We start from the raw sequence: 25,125 nt of genomic DNA, 5'->3' as shown, positions 1-25,125 counted from the left end.
AATTTGTACCCAGCTTTGATGAAAAGTTCACGAAGAAGTACAAAAATTGAGCACACCATGCTCGATCACAGATACAGGTTAAAACTCGAACCATGGCTGATTTTAATATTGTGATTAACAGGATCAAAGCTCCATTGTGTTAGGCAGTGTACAAATACATAGCAATAGACAGTCCTTGCCAGGGGCACCGGTACGGAGGGCCAGGAGGGCTATGCCCCCCCTTTCTTTACTGGCTGTAAGGATGAGTGACAAGAGAAGGGGGTGGAGAGAAGCGAGTGGGGCAGGGTCTTAGGAGGAAAAGGCTGTGTGGACCCAGGGCCTCAGGGAAGGGATGGTGCTGGGGTGGAGGGTTGGGGGGAAGAGGTGGGGCTGGACCTCATGGGGTCAGGTCACTGTTCAGGTGCCTGTGGCACCCCCACTTTTAGGGCACTTCCGCCACTCCTGGTCCTCACTCCAAGGAGTGTGTCATCTAAGAAGAGAAGTGACTTGCAAGGGTGAAGAGTACATCTGGGATGGGAGTTTTCAAGAGCACTCAGCATTGGTTTAATTCTGGTCCCACTGAAGTAAATAGTAAAGCCCCATTGGTGTCAAGGGAAACAGATTTTGACCAACACTGACCATTTCTCAAAATCCAACTGATGCTATATAGCACTTATGCATTTGCAATTTTTTTCTTATTATATGTTGACAATGATGCCAAATGCCACTAAACCAAGACAAAATAATTGGCTGGTTTTTTTTATAGGAAACATGATGTAGCTAGGACAAAAGGAAGGATTTGAAGGAGGAGGGCCTAGTGGCCTTCAGGATGAATTCTGGAAGACTCTGATGCATGAGGGGCAAAACAGGAAAAAGCACAGGGATGTTTATGTGACAAACAGCAAAAGAGTTGGCATCCTTGGTAGAGTGGCAGAGACAGGGTGGCAGCATGATATGACAAAAGGGTGGCTAAGTAGGGAGGTGCAGAATTAAGAAGATTCCTGAAGGTGAACACAATAAATAACCATTTAAGAAGGGAGGCAGTCATGTGGTCAAAATGATGGGCAAGGAAGATAATCTTGGCAACTGCATAGTGTACTGACTAGAGAGGAGATGATATGGATATTGGGGAGGCTGGCAAGGAGGAAGTTAGAGTGTTCAGTATAGGAGATGGTGAGTTTGGGCTGCTTGAAGAGAAAGAAAAGTGTGGATATTAGAAATTTGGAGAAATTAATGAAGAAGCAGCAACATTTGAACAGGACAAGAGAGAGGGAGGAGTTGAAGATGACTCCCGATCAGTGTCTCTAATGATCTCTTTGTCATTAGCTTAGAACATCTCTGTAATCTGTACATCTCTGAAACATGTGATCAGTGTAACTCTCAAACATAGCTGGTGACAATCGGCCACCAAGAGCACAGGGTTTCTCTACCCGAGAATCTCTAAAGCACAAGGCACAGTGTCCATCTCCTGACCATACAGTACCAGAACCATGTGCCAGAGACAGCAGGTTCTTTCATGATATCTTTCAGTCCCAGAGTCCTGAAGCAAGCCACTTGTGTAAACATTCCGTTATGCTCTACAGCAAAGGAACGTTTTTCATCCTCCACTTTCCAAGATGGAAGGGACCCAATGTATATGCAAAGAGGAGATGCACAGTAGATATCAACAGTGATAGATATCAACACTGAAAACCAGGCCTCATTGAAGGCAATGGCAAGACTACCATCAACTTCAAGAGTGTTTGGATTCTACCTCAGCTCCCTAACTGAAGTAAAAGGATAGATGTTCCTAAATTACAGCACGAAAAGGTGCCAAATAACTAAGGGCCTACGCCTGAAAGGTATTAAGGACCCACAACTCCCGCTGACACCTCTAGTTGTTTCAAGAGGTCAGCACCTCTGAGGCCATTTTGATGTAAACTCTTCGGGACAGAGACTGTGTCTTCTATGTCTGTAAGGCTCAATTAAAAAATCAGTAAGAATAGTTCATGGTTCTTCAGATTCCAGAATCCATTAGTACACTTTGTCTTAGACACCATGACTTAGACACCATGGTCATGTGCATAGAATAGGACTCTAGATAGGTAGTGAGGTAGATTAGAATGAAGGAAATCTAACTTGATTCATAACCTCTCTGTGGGTAAAGTACTAGTTCCAGTGTCCATTATAACTAGATTATGCTTTCTCTTTAGTCACTGCTTTAATTTCCTTCAAAATTCCAAATTAACTTCAAAATTCTTCTCCAAGGGACTTCACTGGATTTGACATTCACTATCATTCTCATCATCTGGGTTCTACGCTTCAGTATTGTGCCAGGTGGCTTGGGCACAGGATGTATTTTATATGTGAAGATGGATATAAATAGGGCAAGTGCCCATATCTTTTGATAACTGTGCTCCAAAGCTCTGGAATGCTGTAACTTGCCTCATTTAGTGAGTGACATCTGTGTGCTCTGAAGTATGTTCAAGGTGTTCATGGTCTCTTAAACCTTCTGATCTTTCCAAATTGTTTAACTGGTTTGGGGTCATTTCCTTTTGTCAAGAGAGTTAAAGGCTGAAAGACTCCGGTTGCAAATGTCTATTTTTAGCTGCCTCGGTGTTAAGAATCAGATCAAATCACTTTATATAGCTCTTACTAGATCGTGCCAAAAGCACTGAGGAGATAACTGTAATATAAAGTAATATACAATTAGGAACAGTGCTCAACCCTATGAATTCTAGGTGCTCAGATTTCAGTGTGATGGGCACAGTACAAAATCTTATTAGATGGGCAAACAGAATCAGTAGCTGCAGTGTCTTTCCCTTGGGAAAAGGTATTCTTACTAAACCCATTCAGAATGCGCTCTTTTAGGATATGATAGACTAAAAAGGCAAACTTTCTGAGGTTTACTACCCATACAGTAAATAGCAATCATCTACTGTTAAAAGTAAGTATAATTCACTTTACAAACTAAGCTTTGCTTTTTTTAAAAAAAAAATATTCTAAAGCTGCCTAAGAATAGTCTTGTGGTTAAATTGGTACCTTTAATCTTACTTGCTATTTCTAGCTCTTGTTGATTTTCCAGCCTACAGTCTGACACATGTGATTTGGTTTTCAGACTCCTTGTTTTATTTACTGCAATGAAAAATCTCCCCCCCCCCCCAATTTGGACTGCATGAAAAAGAATCTGGGAGCAAGATTTGGGAAAAGATGGATCAGTTTGCATTTCATTTTTACTCAAAATAAAAATATAGATTCAAATTACCAAAGTCATGGTCCATCTATAGACTGTATACATTCTATGCTATTTTTGATTATTTAGCACATACAATATATCTCTCAGAAACACATATCAACCAAGCATGTGATTAACTAGGTATATTTGATGCACTAGAAAAAACAATACGAGAAGAATGTATTTTTCACAGTTCTGAAGACCTTCCTGGTTACAACTGGGGAGAGATTATTATCCCAAGAAAGACAATTACATTTTTGTTTTGTATTCATCCCCCCACCTCTGCGTTTACAAACATTTGCAGTAAGAAGAAATAGCAAATTTATATATTTGGAAAGATAGATTTGACAATGAGTTGAAATGTATTACAATGCTTTTCACCATTCACCAAGGAATGCTCTCATCTGTGAGCATGCCGGTTGGAAGGCATTCAGATACCATAATGATGGGTGCAGTAGAAAAACCTAATAGAACCATGCCGTATCCTAGAAAGCAGTGACTCCAAAAAAACATGTCTCCCAATGCAATGCAGTGGCACAAGAGAGCCAATGTGATTCTTGGGCGTATGAAAAGGGAAGTAGTGAGGAGGAATAGGGAGGCAATTTTAACGCTGTATACAGTATTGGTGAAGCTGATACTCAGGCGATCTGTGCCTGACAATAGTGGAGGGGCAGGGTGAGGGCAGCTGGCTTCAGCAGTGTTAATGAGCATGCTCAGTATAAGCCAAGCAGCAAATCTCGGGGCATTGGTGCACATGACCCCACGTACCCTGCCCCCCCACCACGTTGCCTCTACTGGTACTTGAATTCTGCATCCAGTTCTGGTGTCCACACTTTGAAAAGGAAATTGCAAAGTGGGAGAGGGTGCAGAAAAGAGCCACAAACATGAGTTAAGGGCTGGAGAAAAAGGCCTTAGAATGAGAGACTTAAAGAGCTCAATAAGTTTCAGTTCTCAAAAAGAAGATTGAGAGGTGACTTGATTACAGTGTGTCAGTGTACCTGCACTGGGAGAAAATGCTGGTTATGAAAGGGCTCTTTAAAGTAGCGGAGAAAGGCATAACAAGAACCAATAGCTAGAAGCCAGACAAATTCAGATTAGAAATGAGGCAAAATATTTCCACAGTGAGGGTGATTAACCACTAGAACAAACCAAGGGTGATAGATTGATAGATTCTTTAGCTTTTGATGTCTTCAGATCAACACTGGATGCCTTTATGGAAGATACGTTTTAGCCAAACACAGGTTATTGGGCTCAATGCAGGAGGTCAGACTAGATGGTCTAATGGTCATTTCTGGCCTTAAACTCTATAAACCTATGAGAAGGATCTCAAAGCACTTTATAGACATTAAGCATGAAATAGGTACAACTTTATCAACATTTATAGATAAGGAAAATGAGCCAGAGAAGCCCAATTTCTGCTTATCTTACTCATGTGAGTAGTCGTATTGATTTCAGTGGTCCTTTGTGAGAGTAAAGGCAAGCAGCGTTTGACCCAGAGAAAGTAAGGGCTTGATCTTGAAGGTATTGAATGCCTTTGGCTCCCACTGAAGTCAGCAGGAGTCGAAATTGCCCAGCATGTTATGGGAGATGCTCAATATCTTGCAGAATCAGACCTTAAATGGCTCGCACTAAGTCCCACAGCAAGACAGTGCCAGAGCTGGAAATGTCTACTCTAAAGATGCAGCCTGAACCCCTACAAGTTTACAGGTGCAAGGTTAGCTCCGCCACAATGTGCATGTGACTATGGGCTTTAATAGTATGATCACATGCCATGATTTTCTCAAACTCTCTACGTTGAACATATAGAGAGCCAAACTTGTCAACATTTGTGGAAGATTCTTCCAGCAGTGGGCTGGCCAGGGTAACAGACACCATGATAAAAAACAATAAACGAAAGCCATAGCTTTTGTTACGGAAGTCATGTCTTGACAAACACAGCCTTAATTATAGTGCTGCAGATTTACATGAACACATTCCAAGAAGTATTATTTCAGAATGGTTTGGGGTCAGCTGACATTCATTTAGAATATCTGATTTCTACTCCCATTTTTCAGGAAGTTCCCACAGCTTGGATATAAGAGAGAGAGGGCTGACATCTGGGAGTTTTACGAAAGAAGAAACACTAAGTATATAATGTTCTATCTCAAAATAAAAATACCAGCCACAAACATCTAAAATTAGGCACAATGTTGTTCCTCCAACTTGACCAGTGGTCTCTTCTCCTGAATTGTATGTGCATTAATTGAGTTCAGTAGGCTGCATACCACAGCTCCCCTAATATAGAAATCCAGGTAAATCTGGGCAGTTCTGAATAAGATTTAACCAATAAGCCCTGGTCTACACTAGGAGTTGAGGTCGAATTTAGCAGCATTAAATTGATTTAACCCTGCACCTGTCCACACGATGAAGCCCTTTTTTTCTACTTAAAGGGCTCTTAAAATCGATTTCCTTACTCCACCCCCGACAAGTTTTGAATTTTTGTGTATTAATTGGGAACAGGAGTAACCAGTCCTGTGATGCCTCAGAATGAGCTGTTCTGAGAACACAATGTTCGTGGTATATTATTATTTTAAAAAATATATTTTTATGTTGATATTGTGAAACATTTTATTCAAACCACATCTCACTATGACATTCAAGTCTGGATAACTGAAATTACCCACTATCACCCTTTTAGTATATTTTTTTGCTTCCTTAAACTCTCGTGCAAGGTTTAGGTCTTATACTTGTATTCTTGTAGCCTGGTATTCCATAAAGTTTCTACCAGTCATGGTCCTCTTCCTGACCAGAAGTTAGTTCAGTAGAGTCTATGGAATCCTATGTACAGCACTGTTCCAATACCAATAAAACCCAACCTAGCTTCCACAGTATAGTTATTATAGTATTTGATTACATTGTTTCATTCCACTGTGTTTTAGAAAAGCCAATCACGTTGAGACCTCCTCCAATGTCAAACATTCTAGCCTACCCATTTTTCCTGTTAAAAGTTGGTATTTAGTAAAATATTACTTTCCTGGAATCTCATTGAGATGAGAACTACACTTACTTTTTTTCCCCCCATCACAAGCCACCATCTCTGTTAGTCACTCACCTTTATTCACCTGCTGGGCTCTAGTTCAGATGTCTAACTTGCTCAGTCTATACCTCCCACTCACACCACACTCCTTTTTAAAGGTAATCTGCAAAAGATTGTTCTTTTAATACAAGCTTGCTTCTAAAATTCCAAAAAAGTAAATTTGAAATCCCTTATAACTCAAAAATGGTTCATGCAATTTAGTTAAACCTTTTAAAAAAATCAGCTCTGTATTGAGATTAAGCATAAGAAATTTTCTTCTTAAAAAAAAGGAATGTTTTGAGAAGGTGAAAATACCAGTATAGGATGGAGTGCGTCTTTCATTCTATGTTTGTGGTGGTTATAATATTGCTAATATTAGCCGCTCTGGTAGAGAAACAATTGGAGTAGTGGCCCTTACAAGTTGTTTAAAACAAATTTTGCAAGCGCTATTTTCACTTTGCTTTCAGTTAACACATGAAGCTGATACTTTGATCTTTGTTAAAAGTTCAGGAAATGACCAAGTGAGCAGAAAAAATGTGCAGAAATGTGATTTCATATGCAAAAATTATCTTTGTCCAAACAAAGTTTTGCATTTTTAAGTCACAATGTTGAGGTCTTTAATTAAAAAAAATAATCAAAAAACAAGCTATAGTCTACTGTATTACCCAGATAAAAATAACACCTAATGTTGCTGGTTATTGTCTGAAACTGGATGATTATTTTATGAATTCAAAATGAAAAGTAGAAAATTTTAAAATTCAAATTTCAACTTTTTTCTGAATAGTTCACATAGCTCTACAAGAATATCTTAACCGCTAACTCTTCAGGATCCAAGGAGTCAATGTTTGTCTCAAATTTGGTTAAAATACAGATAGACCAATAATTACATTTATAAACAAAAGCTACACACGTTTCCTCTTCAGCAATTTATTTTTCATCAAACCCTTAACACAGACTCAGGTTATTATTGTCCCATTCTGTTGTCAATCTGCCACTATCTTTGCTTCTTTCTATACCTTCTCTAGCACATGCTCTCAGCTCCTCCATTACATGGTGAAGGCTTCTGTGGGATTCAGGAGGACCAATAAAGGGGCAGAAGTGAATGTGAGTTTTAGCATTGAAAGGACTGTTGAGCCTCAGAGACCTGGTGGAATGGGATGCTTTTGTGGAGCAGGGAGGTGAGGAGGGTGACTCATTCTGGGAACCTCAGCAAGAACCTATGATAGAAGTTAGCAAATCCCTGGAAATGCTGCAGGTCTCAAACATTCCAAGGTGTCACCCAAACCAGGACTGCCTTCACTGTGCATGGGTGCATCTTGACACCCTCTGGGAACTGGAGAAACCTCAGAAAGTCTATGGAGGACTGGTGAACTACAGACCTTTCCAGCTTAGTGAAGAGGCCATGCTGGCGTAGCCTTTTGACAGTTGTACAGATATGCATGGTGTGTTGCTCTATGTCAGAGAAAATCAATTTGTCATCCAGAAATACCACCACATTCTGGTCCAGCACGTCCGAAAACACATCATCGACGGCATGCTGGAATATGGTGGGTGTGTTGTCAAATCAACTGTCATTACAAGATATTCAAAGTGACCATACCTGGTTCAAGAAGCAGTTTTCCACTCATCCCTCACTATAGTACATAACAGGTTGTATGCCCCTTGGCGGTCCAGCATGGTATATACCGGGGTGGCCAAACTGTGGCTTGTGAGCTGCATGCAGCTCTTTTACAATTAAAGTACAGCTCGCGGCTCCCCCCATGAGTCCCCCATTCTCAATCTACCGGACTTGGGGGAAGGGAGCTTGAGATATCTGCCTTTCAGCGGGGTGGTGGGGTAGGGGCATCTGCGCAGCAGGGATGGGGATCTCAGGGCTTCAGCTGGAGCAGGGCTGAATCCCCGAACTCCGGCAGGTACCTGCCACGGGTCTGAAACCCCGAGCCCTGGCAGGCTTTCCCCAGCTCCCGAACTTCTGAAGATTGTTGTATGTGGCTTGGAGAATCAGTAAGTTTGGCCACCCCTGGTGTATACCCAGACAGCCTCCACATGGTCTAATAACCACTTGCATGAGTGATGGTGGATAGCAATTCCTGATTATGAGTTGGTTCAGAGCCTGGTAACCACACACCCAATTGGAGGCTTCCATTCTTCCTCTTCATGAAAAGTACTGGCACCCCAGGGGACAGGTGGATTTGCAAATAAACCCTTTGGACAGGTTTTCTTGAAGGTAAGGCTGTGGGGCAGATAGCTCAGGCTTGGACATGGCATAAATGCACCCAAACAGAATCTTTCTTCACCCCTGGTTACTATTCTATGGGGCAGTCATACTCCCGCGGTGGTGGTAGGGAGTCTGTGATGGAGGAGGGGGTTCAAATATATCTGCATAATCATTTTACTGGGAGGAATTGGTGTTCAAGATCTGTGGCTGAACCAGCCAGGCCAAGTGCTCCGCTTGTTGTCCTTAGAAAACTATTGCACACTTACCACCCGCTGTGGGCTGGCAGGGCTGATGGCACAACTCTGAGGGGAAGCTGACCTGTTCCCGTTCTTATGGCAGACTGACCAGGAGATAACCAGAATCAGAGGAAAGTGCGGGGAACAGATGACATTGAATTTCAGTACCTCGGGATGTCCTTTGATGGTAGCCTCCAAGGGCACAGTTTCCATGGCCACTCGCCCAAAGGACAAGAGGGATCCATCAATTGTCTCTACTAGGTCTGGGATGGATTTCAGTTGTAGGAGAATCTGGAGGGTTCAGGCTACATTCACATCAATGAGTGGCCACTGTGGAAGAATTTATTGGGTATGTCCAGGTACACCTTACTCAGCTAGAACTTGTAGGTGTGGTATTCCTAACCGGGAGCTGGCACGCATTCCAGTCAGGACCATGGTTCAGACTTGTGGGTACACTTTGTCAAGGCACTCCCCTTTTCTCCATTCCCACAATTGATTGTCCATCTAGACGGTGAAATCAATAAAAGCATCTGGGTCTGCTAGGTTCTCAATCAGGGCCAGCTCATCCTTGATTGCTTCTCACAGGCCACACCCAGAACCATTGTAGTTGGGCCACCTCATCTCAGGCTGACATGAGCCAGCAGAAATGCACTACAGAGGAGGGAGCTGTATCTTGCCACTGTCAAAGCTTATGCCGGGCGGCTTCTATGGTGCAGGTGCAATTGGGATCACCAAAAATGGTTGATATCACTTGCTGGAAGGTGCCCCAGTTAGACAATCTCAAGTAAAGGTCAGGCCCAACCCAATGCTTCTCCAGTCAGGAAGCTGACTAGGAGGCCTACTCTGGCTGCATTGGAGGAGTACATCTGTGGGTGAAGCAGGAATTGGAGGCAGCACTGATTCATGAAACTTCAAAATCTTTGGCCATCCCTGTCAAAGCGCTCCAGAGAGGGAATGATGGGTGCTGACTCAGGTCCAAAGCACAGTGCTCTCAGCAAGAAGCTGGAGCAGTTGGTCTTGCAACCTTGGTTTTCAGCAGCCAGCTGCATAGCCTGTGCCTGGCATCACTTGGCTGTCTGTGGGCTACCTGCTCATAAGATGTCATTGTTCCTTGGGGTGGGATGGGCTCTGCTGGATCCATGTCTGGAACGTTATGCTCTGTCAAGGGGTTAGTGGTCCAAGCAAGCTGTCAGGACTGGGACATGGGCAGTCTGACCTAGAGGTCGGAACCGGAGTCCAACCCAGGGATCAAGCAAGAGTCAGGTCCAGTGCAGCTGTCAGGAAGTCTCCCCATTGCTCAGACAACTTCCTGTGCCTCCTTCTGGCTTAAATTGTATGGTCCAGCCAATCAGCGTGGCTGGTTATTGTCCTTAGTCAGGATCCTCGTGGGGAGTGCCTCTTGGAGAAGTCAGAGTTCTGCTAGCCTCTCACTTCCAATAGTTCTGGGTGAGTTACCCAGTGGCAGCTGAAGTGAGAGAACTGTGTGGGAACCTAGGTTCGAGACCCATGTGCACTCTCACTCATTTCTAGATTTACTCTAGCGCCAGAGTGTGGTAAGACCTGCTTGCTGAAAGGTGCCCCAATTCAAGCGAAAAAGAGCGAAGAAGCCATTTTCCCCATTGTGATTTTCTACATGGGCCAGGTACAACCTCAGCTCTTGCGCACCAACAATAGTGGAAGGAATCCTAGTAAAGCAGGCAAAGGATGGGGACATGATCCCATCACACCCCATGCTAGCCAGTGGAGAGGAGCTGGCATATGCTAATGAAGTGCAACCTACTAAATCATACTAAGCTGTTACTGCTGTGTATGCTCTCCCAGGGCTCCACCACAGGCAGAGGTTTAAAGCTACACTCTTGTTCTTTGTGTTCTTTTAATTAGGAATAAGAAAATATTCCTTTCCTGCCAGGCCAAGTAGAAGCAATCCAGGGCACTGGACACAACCCACATAGAGCCCTCTCATGTTGTATCCTACCCTTTCTTGGGTGGCAGCAGGTTTTAGAGTTCTGATGAACAGGGCTGCTTATTCTTGGAGCTACTGACTCAGGCTCTGTAGAGGCTCAGGCAGGCACCACTTCACTTTGTTTCACCTTTTGAAGCTTTTATTTGTATCCATGAGGGCTACAAATATAATCTAGGGGGAACTGAGCTCTTGTCAGCTGACTCCAGGATTCCAGGCCCCAGGGGTGGGCCATCACGGCCTATGCCTTAATCCAGGCCTGCTCTGTTTTAATCAGCTTCCTCCTCTATTTATTTTAAAGTACATCTAATGATATAAACATCAACACCAATTAGACCGTCTCGACAAACGTGTTTCAGTTTTTGACACAGTAAATATCCACCAGCCTCCCTCATGAGGGTAGTGTATTTCTGACCACAAATAGTCTAATGACACTTGAAAATAATTGGCCCATCATGATTCCTTTGGCATTTATGGTAATGCTCTTAAATCATTGCTAATTAATGTGGCATTAATGAGGATGTAATTAATATGCATTTCCATCAGAATTCTATGATGATTTAGTAATTAATCAGTCAACAGTGATACTGTATCTCAAGAAGAAATAAATAAGTTGAACAAATCTTTCAAGACAAACAATTTCATAAAAAGTGCACTTGAACAAATCTGATTCAAATAATACCATTTTAGTTTTGCTTTTTTCCTAAGAAGCCATTTTGCCAGCCAATATCAATTTCAGCAACATGGAGGTTTACGTGAAAATGCCAGTTATACAGCTGTGCTAATATAATTACTTCCTAATGCTGTTCAGTGGTGCCTGAAGGCCATACTATGCAGCATGTAGCCCAAATGACAGTGCTTTGAAAGTCTATTGCTACACTTTCAATGTTTTGTAAGGGCTATGTATAAGACTTTTATAAAAAAAACCTATCTGAGCTTGTGTGTGAAAAGATAGACACCTCACTTGAGTTCAGATAAAACTGAATGAACATAACTACGCACAAACTAAAACAACATTCGTTGATAAACTTTTGGAGAGAGGAGGGTCTGTTTTCACAAACCTAATTTTAACATTATTTTCATAAAAGCTTTGGAGGTATACTTTCGTGGCAGCATGCTACAGGAGGTTATACACACGTAGCCATAAGAGAGTAGAACCATTAATTTACAACAGTGGCAGAAGAGTAATAGGCAAAATTGTTACGATAGAACGGCAGTGTAATGTTTAGCAGCAACATTATGCTTTACTTCATGTTATTCATAGTTTTACCATGCATTTTCAATAACTGGTTTTCATCAGGGAATATGGAAAATTAGATGACACAGAGATTATCATGGTTTTAAGGTAATAAATGTTTCTTTTTCTAGAATTGAAGGCACAAAGAAAACAATGATAGTTTTAGAATTTTTTCATCTTTGGATACAAATCTATCATTTTGATATACACAACAGCTTCAGTAGATAAGCTTGGTACAAAACTACTATAAATACTGCCTCAAAAATAGAATGAAAGGGTGATAGAAAGTCAGCTCTCAGTATCAATGTAGTGATCTCTCACAAGACTCAAAAGCAAGAAGGTGGTGTTCTGCTCTTCTGACCAGAAAGGCTCTGCGGGAATCCTGTGGCTCAGCTGCTGTGGAGCCTTAAACCTCATTCAAGAACCAAAATGATCTCCTTTCTTCACCCATGGTTTCCCAAACACACATTACACATACAGCTTTTCTTTCTAGATGCCACAAGAGCCTGCAAAACTTCCTGGCTGTTCTACTTCCTGTTCAGGTTGTTACTTTAACAAAAAATAAGTTGTACTGTACTGAGTTGGCAGACTTTCATATCTTGTTTTACCTTTCTGGCAAAGTCTCACATTTTGAGTAATGCTTGAATCTCAAATTTTATGCAGAGCTATAAATACCTCTGTATTTATTGTACCATTATCTGTGGAATTGGAGTCAGAAGGCCCATGTTCCCTGGAGGAACTGTTATTGACCGGACTCTGGCAAAAAAGGGAATGTGGGGAGTTAGACTGGAAGTAATTCAGCCACATGGGGAGAGCAGTGTAAAAGGTTAGCATCACTCTTTGTAAATGAAACACTTACATAAAATATTTTATAGTCCAATAATTTGTACTCATTAGCTAATTAAATGCTTCCAATAGGTCTACAATGCAGGTATTATACATTTTTACAAATTGGGAAAACTGAAGCACCAGCATGTATTAAGATTAAAAGAAAACATTGGAGCCAGAGAATTCAGGAGTTCTTGAATTCAAGTTCTGCGTTTGGATTACTGGAGCACACTTCTCAATTCTGTTCCATCATTTGGCATCACCAAATGAGCAAACTGCTCAGAGAGTGAGAAAACTGCTCAGAGATGAGGGGATGAGCAAACTGCTCAGAGAGTGAGAAAATATCTGAACTCTTACTAATAACTGGGACTTGGGAACTGTCTGGCAGTAAAGTAAAAATCTCAATTAAAAACACCGAAAGCTTCACCAAGTACCTTCTGAAAAAACTTTTTTTCATATTATGCTGTTAGATAGAAACTTCTACCCACCCCTAATAGTATTGGAAAGAATTCTCAAAAAACTCAATCACTGATATACGGAATGTGGGGGAAGAAGCTGGTGATATCACTTCTGAATGTGATCCTGAATATGAGACAAGAAGTAGGAATAACAATAGCAATGAATGCCACACTAATGATAACAATGCAAACAAAACAGATTATACTGAATGCAACACACCCAAGAGAGTCTTCGACATGCAGTGTATGCAGTGTAGTTGTAGCCATGTCGGTCCCAGGATACTAGAGAGACACGTTGGGTGACCAACTTCCGTTGGTGAGACAAACAAGCCATACAGAGCTCAAAAGCTTGTCTCTCTCACCAACAGAAGTTGCTCCAATAAAAGATGTTACCTCACCCACACAGCCCCACATGACATTATCATCATAAGCAAACTAGGGAAATGTGGTCTAGATGAAATTATTGTAAGGGGGGTATACAACTATTATAAGATCATACTCAGAGAATAGTTATCAGTGATTTCCTGTTAAACTGGGAGCATGTATCTAGTGGGGTCCCACAAAGATCTGTCTTGGGTCTGGCACAATTTATTTTAATTTATTTAATAACATGGACAATAGAGTTGAGAGTAGGTTTATAAGATTTGTGGATGACACCAACCTGGGAGGGGTTGCTAGCAGGATTAGAATTCAAAATGATATTGACAGGTAGGAGAACTGGTCTGAAATCAACAAGATGAAGCCCAATAAAGTCAGGTGCAAAGTACTATACTCAGGAAGAAAAAATGAAATGTACAAATACAAAATGGCTAGGCAGTGGTACTGCTGAAAAGGAGGGGTCAATAGTGGATCACAAATTGAACATGAGTCAACAGTGTGACTATAAAATGTGATCGTAAAAAGGCCAATAAAATTCTTGGCTGTATTAACAGGAGTGTTGTAAGACATGGAAGGTATCTGTCCCACTCTAGTCAGTTCTGGTGAATCCTCAGCTGAAGTACTGTGTCTTTGGTGCTGCTCTTAGAAAGATATGCACAAATTGGAGAGAGTCCAGAGGAGAGCAACAAAGATGATGAAATGTTTCGAAAACCTGACTTATGAGGAAAGGTTAAAAAAGCTGGCCATGTTTAGTCTTGAGGAAAGAAGCCTGAGGGGAGGCCTGATTACAGTCTTCAAATATGTTGAGGACTATTATAAAGGGGATGGTGATCAATTTTTCTCCATGTCCACTGAAGGCAGGACAGGAAATAATCCACTTAATCTGAAACAAGGCAGATTTAGGTTAGATATTAGGAAAAACTTTCTAACTATAAGGGCAGTTAAGTACTGGAATAGGCTTCCAAGGGAGGTGGTGGATCCCTGTCATTGGAGGCTTTTCAAAACAGGTTTAACAAACACCTGTCAGGGATGATTTAAGTAATCTTGGTCCTACTTCAGTGCTGGGGGCTGGAGGATCTCTTGAGGTGCCTTCCAGCCCTACCTTTCTGACAAAGTCAGACCTGACAGCTATAAAAGAATCCTGGAAGGCAGATATATCAGTCCTAGAATGGCAAAGGCCTTTTTTCCTATGAACTGAGAAGAGGTTACCTCAGATTAATTAGACCTGGGTCCAACTAAGGGCCTTTTAAAAAACCCTCTGGTGAAAGAGAGAGAGGATGGATGAGAAACAAACTGCAGCAAGGTTAGAGACACCTACGTATCTGGTTTTCGACCTGAACACCCAGTCGAAAAGGGACCCTGGCGGCTCCAGTCAGTACCACTGATTGGGCCATTAAAAGTCCAGTTGGCAGGGCTCCATGCGGCTCCCCAGAGTTGGGGACATGTCCCTTGGCTCCTATGCAGAGGGATGGCCAGGGGGACTCTGCACACAACCCCTGTCCCGTGCTTCAGCGCCACAGCTCCCACTGGCCAGAAACATAGCCAAAGGGAGCTGGGGGAGGGGGGCAGCGCCTGTGGGCGGAAGCAGTGCACAGAGCCAGCTGGCCATGCCTCTGCCTAGGAGCCGGCAGAACATGCCGGCAGCTTCCCGGAAGCCACCTGAGGTAAGCACTGCCTGGAGGCTACACCCTGAACTCCCTCCCACACCCCAACCCCCTACCCCATCCATGAGCCTCCACCTGCACCCAAATTTCCTTCTGGAGCCTGCACCCCAAATCCCCTCCCATGCCCCAATCCCCTCCCCCAGCTCAGAACTCCCTCCCACACTCCAAACCCCTCAGCCCCAGCCCGGAGACCCCTCCTGTATCCCAAACTCCTAATCCCCAGCCCCACCCCAGAGCCCACACCCCCAGTCAGAGCCCTCACACAACACACCCTGAACCCCAACACCCTGCCCCCCACACCCTCAACCCCTTATTTCTAGCCCCACCCAAGAGCCTGCACCCCCATCCCAGAGCCTGTACCCCTTCCCACATCCTAACCCCCACCTCAACCCAGAGCCCCCTCCCACACTCCAAAACCCTCATCCCCTTCCCCCTGCCCAGAGCCCCCTCCTGAACCCCAAACCTCTCATCCCTGGCCCCACCCCAGAGCCTGCACCCCCAGACACAGTCCTCACCCCCTTCGCACCCCAACCCTCTGCCCCAGCTCAGAGCCCCCTCCCACACTGGGAACCCCTCATTTCTGGCCCCTGGAATCCCCACCCCTTCCCACACTCCAACCCTCACCCCAGCCCAGTGAAAATGAGTGTGAGTGAGTGAGTGAGGGTGGAGGAGAGTGAGCAACAGAGGGAGGGGAGATAGAGTGAGCAGGGACAGCGCCCCGGAGATGGGGCAGGGGCGGGGCAAGGGTGTTCGGTTTTGTGAGATTAGAAAATTGGCAACCCTAGAGGCAGCAGGGAGAAAAGGCTTTTCCTAGGTGGAGCTACTTGCCTCCCTTTAGGGGAAACACTGAGTTTACTTCTATTTGGGGAAGGGCTGACAACCAGAAACCAGCATAATGAGTCAATGGTCCAGTGAGGGGCAAGGAAATGTATTTCTTTTGTATTGTGGGGTTTGTTTGTTTTTATTAAAAGAACTACTTGGGCCTACCATGAGGCCCACTGTAAATAGGCCAAAGTTAAGAATTAAAAACCTCCAGCATAGGACTGATTTACTCCAGCCCTTCTGGCCAAAGTGAGAAAAGCTGAAGCTGATGTGGCAAAAGAGGTGCCTTGCCACACTTTTTGTGAAATATTGTGTAAAAATTTTTAGGTCCTATATAATTAAGAGGGCTGTGGTATATTGCAGTCACCTGGAGATTTGTTTAGTAAGGTAAGACTGAGACCCTGAGGTGTTAACATGAATAATAATTATTTTTATTCATAAACATTGAACATTTATTCAAAACTCTGCACACACACACGCAAAACATTTTTTAAAATCCATACAATTTGATCCAATGTTTATAATCTATAAACTTTCTATCTCCCTTTTTATCATAATGAGACTTTCCTACCGCATCTTGCGAACCCATTAGAGAAGAGATGAGTTTTGCAGTGTGCCCTAAAGGTCACTGTATCTTTGGTGAACCAAGGAAATGTATTCAGGAGTCAAGCCTCCCTCAACCAAGAACATCTTCCTATTGTTTAAATCAGGGGACCGATGCTTTTTCTAGAATTAGAGCTATTTGATTTTCTTCCCCTTTTGGAATGAAAACAGACAAATTTCAAAATTGCCTATGAACGAAAATGGAGCCATGGCCTCAAGGCAGTCTTTATGGCTCGACTGCCTGAAGCCATGGACTCTTGGAGCTTGGGACCCCAGGACTTCCAGGCAGTTTGCATAGCTGGGCTGTCCCAAAGCCATGGACCCTTGAAGCCCTGATGTCCCCAACAGGGTAGGCTAGCTGGTAGGAAACTGGACAGGCTTCTGACATTCCACTGGATCCCTGCCTGAAATTGAACCATCTCCACAAAATGTTTCAATTCTGACAAATCAGCAAAATTCTCAGAAGAAGGTGTTTTGTCTGAATTTTTCCAACCAGCTCTACCTAGAATAGCTATTGAGGGGTTCTATAAATCAACACCAACACCCTAAACTTCACCCAGAATCAATTGGCTGCCAGCACAGATCACAGAGCACAGGAGGTCGTTAGGGGCTTCTTATGGGAAGTACAGCTTCATTGACAGGTAGATGCATGTTAACAGTACCTGCAATGTCTGAAAAGTTTCATGCAGAGCCCTTGTAGAGTACAACACAGTAACCCATTCATGAGGTGACAGAGGCGTGGGACATTGCAGCAAGGTCCCCACAAAAAAGGAAGGCTAAACAAAAGGGATAAAAAACATAATTGGTGTCTGCTTCTACCTGCACATCTTGGACCAGCAAGCTATCCAACAACACTTCAGCGAGCTATTGGCGGTAAACTTCTCCACTCTTTCTGGTTGCTTTCCCTATCCTATTAATATCACATCTGTCTCATCATGAATATGTGTTAAGCTAGCTAGCTCTTAGCCATGCCCCAAGTTCATAGACTCTGGGGTAGCCATTCATCTTCTGCAGCAGTGGCTGGATGAGGTTAAAGTCTATAGCTGAGTGTCAATTGTATACCAATACCACAGCCCAAACTCTACCCATCCAAATGGTCCCATATGTCAGTCAAAGGGGAGGGATGATAGAATGGAACCCTACTGAAACCAGCATTGCAGATCCCTTAGAGCAGAAGAGCAATTACTCACGGCTGCCTTCTAGCATCTGCTAGAAAGAAAGGAATCCATGATCACAACTGTCCTAAAGCCCCTAAATCTCAGCATTCAAGGGATATTTTTACATTCCTGAAGTCATGTAAATGAAAAAGTTGTCTTTACAGACAATTCTTGCAAATGATCTTGTGAAAGACTGACTACACTGCAAAGTTGTTTTCTTTGTTGTCCATCTCCTGTTCTTTGAATTACCATATTTAATATCTCCCAAAGAGGCTTCTGTTTCTCTACATTAGCCCTAGTGGGAATGCCTCATTTTATTTAAAAGGATTTTCATCTGAACATAGCAATGATAAAAAGCTTAGATCAACAAATTAGACTGAAATAGGTGCCAGGATCAATATGGGATAAAATCTGCAGAATGGTTTCCACAGTTATAAATTAAATGTGAAGGCCTGAAAGACACCTTTACATACTATTCATATAATTCTAAATAGCCTCCTATGCAATGCTGCAATTTAGGAATGTTTGCACAATTTTGTAATTTATTGCTTCCTGCCTGGCCACATAAACAGCTGCACATTGTTGTTCTGCAGACTTCAGGTGGGGGAAAAGAAATAGTATAGTGCTGATTAAATTGCACTGCAGGTGATGAGTCCTGATTTACTCACCCCAGGATTCCAGTTTTGCATAATTTGCAAAGTATCATCCGCATTTAAATACTAAGATTATACAGTGCTCCGAAATGCTAAACAAACATCAATGATCAACATGGAAATTTAGTTGGAACTGAAATAACTCAGCAGGAAATGTCATGGTAAACGAAACCCATTTACAGAGAGAGAGAGTGCAAACTCCACTTTATTTATAAGTGTGTAAGATCTTCTCTTTAAACAACTTGGGCCCCACCTAAAATGTTTCTTCCATTTTGACAGATTCTACTGCTATGAGAGCTATTTGCTATACTTAAAGATTGGGAACTCTACTGGAACTGACAACCTCCATCAAACTGATGGAAACTTTTGAAGTGCACCTAATATAACTGCAAATCAAATGTGGTCTTATATTAGACATCATACAGCCTATGCAGTATTGTTGTAGCTGTGTTGGTCCCAAGAGATGAGAGACACAAGGTGGCTGAGGTAATATCTTTTATTGGACCAACTTCTTTTGGTGAGACACAAACTTCAGAGCTTTGTGTTGCTTGAAAGCTGGTCTCTCTCACCAACAGAGGTTGGTCAAATAAAAGATATTACCTCACGAACCTTGTCTCTCATCATGCAGTCAGCCAGCAACGGTTAAATACTAGAGGATACACAAAAGACAAACCAAAACTCCATATAATTCCAAAAATATCAACCAGGAAGTTTCATGTTAGATTTGTAGCACCTGAATCTAGGTCAAAACCAAAATTACACAGCCCTATTTTTCAATTCATGACCTATCTGAATTTTGGCAAGTTGGAGGCTGGTTTACGGTATGCTGCCAGACAGTGGGTGAAATCTCGGTCCTATTGAAGTCTATGGAAGTCTTATAATGGACTTTAATAGGTTTAGGATTTCACCTATTACATATTGTTAAAATGTTGTGGATGGGGTTTGCATAGGGGTTTTGGTCTGTTTGTTTAAAAAATAATAATTCTCAGTCCTATGAGCATGGAAAAAATATTTAAAGGGGAAAATAACATTATTTATTTTAGTATGAATTTGTTATAAGTGAGTAAGGCAAAACATTAAAAGCATCTACTATTTCATATTCCTGTGGACTGTGAACCCGAACCCAAACCCAAACCCTACACCAAAATACAAAAAAAAAAAAAAGTGTTGGTTTTACGTTTGCAAAACTAAAACATAACCTACCCAGCTAAACAAAAAACACAGATTTCTTGTCCCTTCTCTGCATGTAACCAGTGGAGAAGAGGGCAAACTGAGTACATGCCAATTGCTGTAGACACAGAAGCAAAATGAGGATAGACATATGCATGGATATAAGCGGAAGGCCAGAACTTTTCTTAAACTTTAACACAAGAAAGGGGTGCTATCCGCCCATCATCCATGCTCTCCTATAACCAGATATTTAATTGGTTCCAGTGCCTTCTGGAACGGAGCTAAATGAGTGTCCACATGGCCCCTGCACTGGGCTAAGTCCTGGCATCTGGGGAAAGGTAACCAATCAGCACCCCTCTACCCCAGCTGGCCAATGGGTGCCAGAGACTCCCGGGCCAGGGGGAAGCTTCCTATTATCCATTGGCGAGGGTCTCCTTCCCTTGCCACTGAAACTGTCCCACTTTCAACACTGGTGCCTCAAGTTACCCTGCCCATTGATGCAGGTGGGTGGCATTGACTGCTCATGGGGTATCCCCTAATTTCATTGCCACTCTCAGCCATTCCTTTCGTTGTTATGCACCATCAAGGCCATGAATCTTTCACAGACAGGCTGCTTGAATACTCCTGCCACTCCTGAAGCTGACATCTGCCTTGTCCTTTACCTCATTCTGGGCTCTTATTTATCAGCATCCTGAAAGAACTAACTGTGGACTCATCTCTGGCTTCTGATATGTCCAATTCTAGTCCTTCTACTACTGTCTACGAAGGTTTGGGAATCTCCCTCTATTTCCAGTTGTCCATGAATCCAAAACCAAGACACACTCTGTTTTGATTAGGTCCTTGAAAAACCAGAATCCAATCACTAAGCTTTCCAAAACCCACTACCTAAGCCTCCCTCCGATTACTTATTTTCTTCTTAAAATGGAGAAGTATTCAGAGATTAGTAAATAGACCAGAAAATATTTCATTTTAAGTGAGAACATTCCATAAAAAATTGCCTTCCATCTATATCATATCATCAAAGAATATAAATACTAAAAACATGACTTTCTGTCCCAACTATGAGAGAGGCAAGGTCGATGAGGTAATATCAAGTTGGCCCAATAAAAGATATTCTATCACCCACCTGTCTCTCTAATATCCTGGGACTGACACAGCTACAACAAAACATGCCCAAACTATGTTATCAGAGTAAGATTAATAGTTTTCTTTCATGTGGTAAATATTTCATAACCTGGAACTTAAGTAGTAAATAGTCCTTTAAAGATTTTTTTCCTAGTCTACAACTAGATGTTCAACAGGGACAACTACAATAGAAAGCAAGGCGCCACTGACAGTAGTTAGAAGTCCAAGGCCAAATTTTTCAATGTGGGTGCCGAAAGTTAGGTTTTTAAGTCCATATTTAGGCCCATAAATAAATGGCCTGATTTCCAAAGGTGCTGAGCACTCATCAACTCCCATTGAAAGGGGCAGAAGCAGCCAAAGCAGGGACTGCTGCACTGGTGGGAGGTTGTAAAATGGAGTTGAGTAGGGGGGCTGGGAACTGTACAGCGGAGAACAACACACACAATATAGAGGCACTAGGACCTAGGCAATGCTTCCCCTCCACACCGCTATGTCATCCTGGGGGGAACTGCAGAGAGAACCCCGTCAGAGTCTCCCACCGGTTGGAGCAGAAGCAGGGTGCACTCTCAGATAATTTCCTACACTTTTGACTGGACTTTCTCTACCCAGTGGTTCTCAACCTGCGGCCCGTTTGCAGCCCAATCAGCACAGAGCTACAGCCCATGTGACATCCTCAGGGCCATAGAGGTAGTATTGGATGCAGCCCATAACTGTAAATAGGTTGAGAACCACTGCTTTACCCTGTGCTGATTGGCTGTTTGCTCCAACCCTTCCCCTCCCTGCCAAATCTCTTTACCTCAGCTTCACTCCACACCTGCCCCTCTTATTCTCTTCTGCCCTGCCCTGTCCCCCTCATTCCCCTTCCCTTTTCTTTCCATCTTGCTGATCCCTGCTTCACTAAACCCACCTCCCAAAAATGTTTCAGTATGAGGTTTAGTATGGTATCCTTCACTAGTGTTATCTGTTAAAAGGGCTAAGATCCCCCAAAACAAGGGCGAGAGGTGGGGCTGAGTGACTAATTTATTTTTCAGTTTGGCCAGCAAACCAAAACTTCAGGAAAAAAAGTTGGTTCTGAAACTGTGGCAATGGAGGAATTACACCCCTTAGCGTAGTGTTTAGGGCACTTGCCTGGGATGACCATCTTATCTCCGCATTATTGATTCAGAGGAGGAATTTGAATCCACATCTCCTACCCTCCCAGGTGAGTGCCTGCATCTCTAGGCTATAGAGTCATTTTCTGTCTCTCTCTCTGGCCCAGTAAATTTTACGTACTGTAGAACCTCAGAGTTACTAACACCAGAGTTACGAACTGACCAGTCAACCACACACCTCGTTTGGAACTGGAAGTACACAATCAGGCAGCAGCAGAGACGAAAAATAGGCAAATACAATACAGTGCTGTGTTAAGCATAAACTATTAAAAAACTAAAGGGAAAGTTTAAAAAAGATTTGACAAGGGAAGGAAACTGCTTCTGTGCTTGTTTCATCTAAATTAAGATGGTTAAAAGCAGCATTTTTCTTCTGCATAGTAAAGTTTCAAAGTTGCATTAAGTCAATCTTCAGCTGTAAACTTTTGAAAGAACCACCGTAACATTTTGTTCAGAGTTACGAACAACCTCCATTCCCTAGGTGTTCGTAACTCTGAGATTCTACTGTAATTATACAAAGTGGAGCTGCTTCAACAGGAAAGACTGAGAGCAGAACAGAATAGCCAATTGGCTAATGGTTAGGGCACTCCCTTAGCAGGGGCCAGACCAGAAGTCAAGTCCTTGCTCCAATGAATATTTAAGCATTTATACAAAGTGGAGCAGCTTCAGCAGGAGAGATTGAGACCAGCCTACCCTAGAATAGCCTGTAGCCTGGTGGTTAGGGCACTCACCTGGGTGGGGGAACATCAGAGTTCAAGTCTGTTCCAGAATGGGCATTCTAACCTGAGTCCCCCATGTTCCAGACAAGTGTGCTGCCCACTGGTCTAAAAGTGACAACGGGGAACAAACACACACAGTCTCTTCTCTCGATCTGGGCCTGGAAAACTTTTGATCAAACTTTCAAAAAGTTTTGGGTTGAGCAATATAGCATTTTTCGGCAAATACACCAAACAATTTTGCCCAGCTCCAGTGAGAGGTGACATATATTGTAGTTTATAGTAACGGTCCACAGTGGCTGAATAAACCTTGCTACAATGCTAATTAAATCAGGCTTATGAAAGGTTGCAGTCGGTGCACGACATGAAGCTACTTTTGGCAGCAGTAATATTAGGAAAGCAAAACTTAAACCAGACTCCAGCAATAGTTTTACTGGTTCAGAGACATCCTCAAGAAAGATCTAACACAGCAATTATTGGAGCATTTGTAACTGAGCACAGCTGTAAAAACAGTTAATGGTATCTAGAGTGAACGTGCACGGTATGCTGACCTTACTGAAGAAAGTTAGTTGGAGAAGGCCCATAAGATGCACCAAAAAAATCCCTGAAGTCAATAAATCCAATGAGTTTATTTTAGTGCAACACAAAAGTGCTGATCACTCTCCACCCTGCTGCGCTCAGAGCAGGTGGTTGTTATTTCAGCAACACGTTTTCACTGTACTATGTTAAGGCACTTTAAAGAGAATATTAAATCTTGCACAACAGTCTCCTTTCCATTACATGACTCACAGTTTCAGTCAAGATTATAAAAATCTGACACTTTTTCCTACCTAACAATCAACATCATCCTTCTTCCTTGTAGAACTTCCTGCTGAGGTGGCACAGCTATGGAGTCCAGCACGAAGTCTGGTCATGTTCAGATAAAAATATCTACCTCCCTACACAGCTCCACTTCAGGATATTTTTTTCTTCAGAGGCACATTCTCATACACAGTTTTCTGTTTTTCTGATGACAGTTCAGGTATTTCAATGGGAGCCACACACCTAGATGGCTTATTTACCAGCTGTCAAAGGAATTTAAATGAAGCAGAATACTAAGATCTGATCTGCCATTCTACGTCAACAAATTAAGTAAACATGCTCAGAACATTGCAAACCAGAGTTCTTCAAACAGTCTGTGGGCACAGCTACACCACCGCCTCAGGTAAAATGAGCTTTGGCTTAAAATATCAGTGATCAAATAAACACAGAAAGCAGAGAAAAGATCATGAACAACATTGAGTGAAGGTAACTACACAATATTGCTCTAAAAGAATATGTTGGCGAGGAAAATATGAGGTCATGTGACAATCACATGTAACAGAGAAGTCACATTTGTAGCATGTGGGCAGCTCTCTGTTCACTTTCTGGGACAATCAGGCTAATGCATTTCCCTAAGTCTTTGTCTATTCTGAGGGAATTTAAAAATTGCATGAGTTCTAACACTGCTTCAAACTGTTAAAACCAGTGATATCCCCAGTGTAGAAAAAGCTTGGACAGACAGACTCATTTTTACTACCATTTCATTAAGAAGCGCTTTTTAAAAACAGTAGCAAAAATGGATCCCAGAGATCCCATTAATTTTAGTTCCCTTTCAACTGAACCGGTGAGGAAAAGTTTTGAAAATTTCCCCGCTGTAAACGTGGCCTAAGAAGTATCTGATCAAATCCTGCAGTCTTTCCCTTCAATATAATTCTCTGCTGGACACACAATGCGTTACTGGATTCATGTTTCATTGGGTTGCCAGCAGAAACATTCTCTCCCCCGACCCCCAATACACAGTGTGTTTTTCTCATGTTGTTTTCTGTTAACGTAACTCTTATCAAAAGCATCAACAAAAATGCAATGAAAAGAGAATGTGATGTTGTTCTGTTGGATGTTATTCAACATAAATCTAAATGAAGGAAGGGCATGGAATCAATATTTATTCTATATAAAGCCAGCTAACAAGCTGCAGTGAAAAGAGCTCTTATTGCTTTCAGAAAGAACATATTTACCTTTCAACTTGAGGTCCACATTGTGCCTCAGCCAAGGATAAACTCCATAGTTTGACGAGTCTTCAGGAATGGGATTATTAGATGTCCAGCCATCACAGGCAAACCGAAAAAAATTCTCACAGGGATCCACAGACTGGTTTATTTTACTTAAGATGGAGGCAGCTGTAAAGTATCACATGGATTTATCAACTGTTTCAGCAAAATTTAAAATTCTGACAGATTATATCCCAAAATGATAGTTAACATACATCAGTTATCCCAGCAAGGTTTTTCACCCTCATCTGAAGGATAAAGATCATTCCCTGGCTTGTGATGGTCTTGCTGTTTCCAGAATCTAACTTTGCCCATTCATAAGTCAAATAACAGCCAAAATATTTGTGCATTCATTGTGATAACTAATTTGGACAAACCTGCCATTGATTGTTATGAGATGATCTCTGCAGCCAGATCTACAAAAAAATCGAATTT

General features: G+C 42.5%; 1 protein-coding gene across 1 annotated transcript in view; it reads right to left on the bottom strand.

Moving 5' to 3' along the window:
• PHEX (phosphate regulating endopeptidase X-linked) overlaps window positions 1-25,125 on the bottom strand; it is a 141,112-nt gene that overhangs the window by 109,496 nt on the left and 6,491 nt on the right. The window contains exon 3 of the mRNA XM_073328113.2: window positions 24,658-24,819. Within this exon, the coding sequence (XP_073184214.1) occupies window positions 24,658-24,819 (162 nt within the window). The remainder of the gene's footprint in view (window positions 1-24,657; window positions 24,820-25,125) is intronic.

Source organism: Lepidochelys kempii, chromosome 1, assembly GCF_965140285.1.
Source record: "Lepidochelys kempii isolate rLepKem1 chromosome 1, rLepKem1.hap1, whole genome shotgun sequence".
Lineage (NCBI taxonomy): Eukaryota > Metazoa > Chordata > Testudines > Cheloniidae > Lepidochelys > Lepidochelys kempii.
This window is presented reverse-complemented; position numbering and strand designations above follow the sequence as displayed.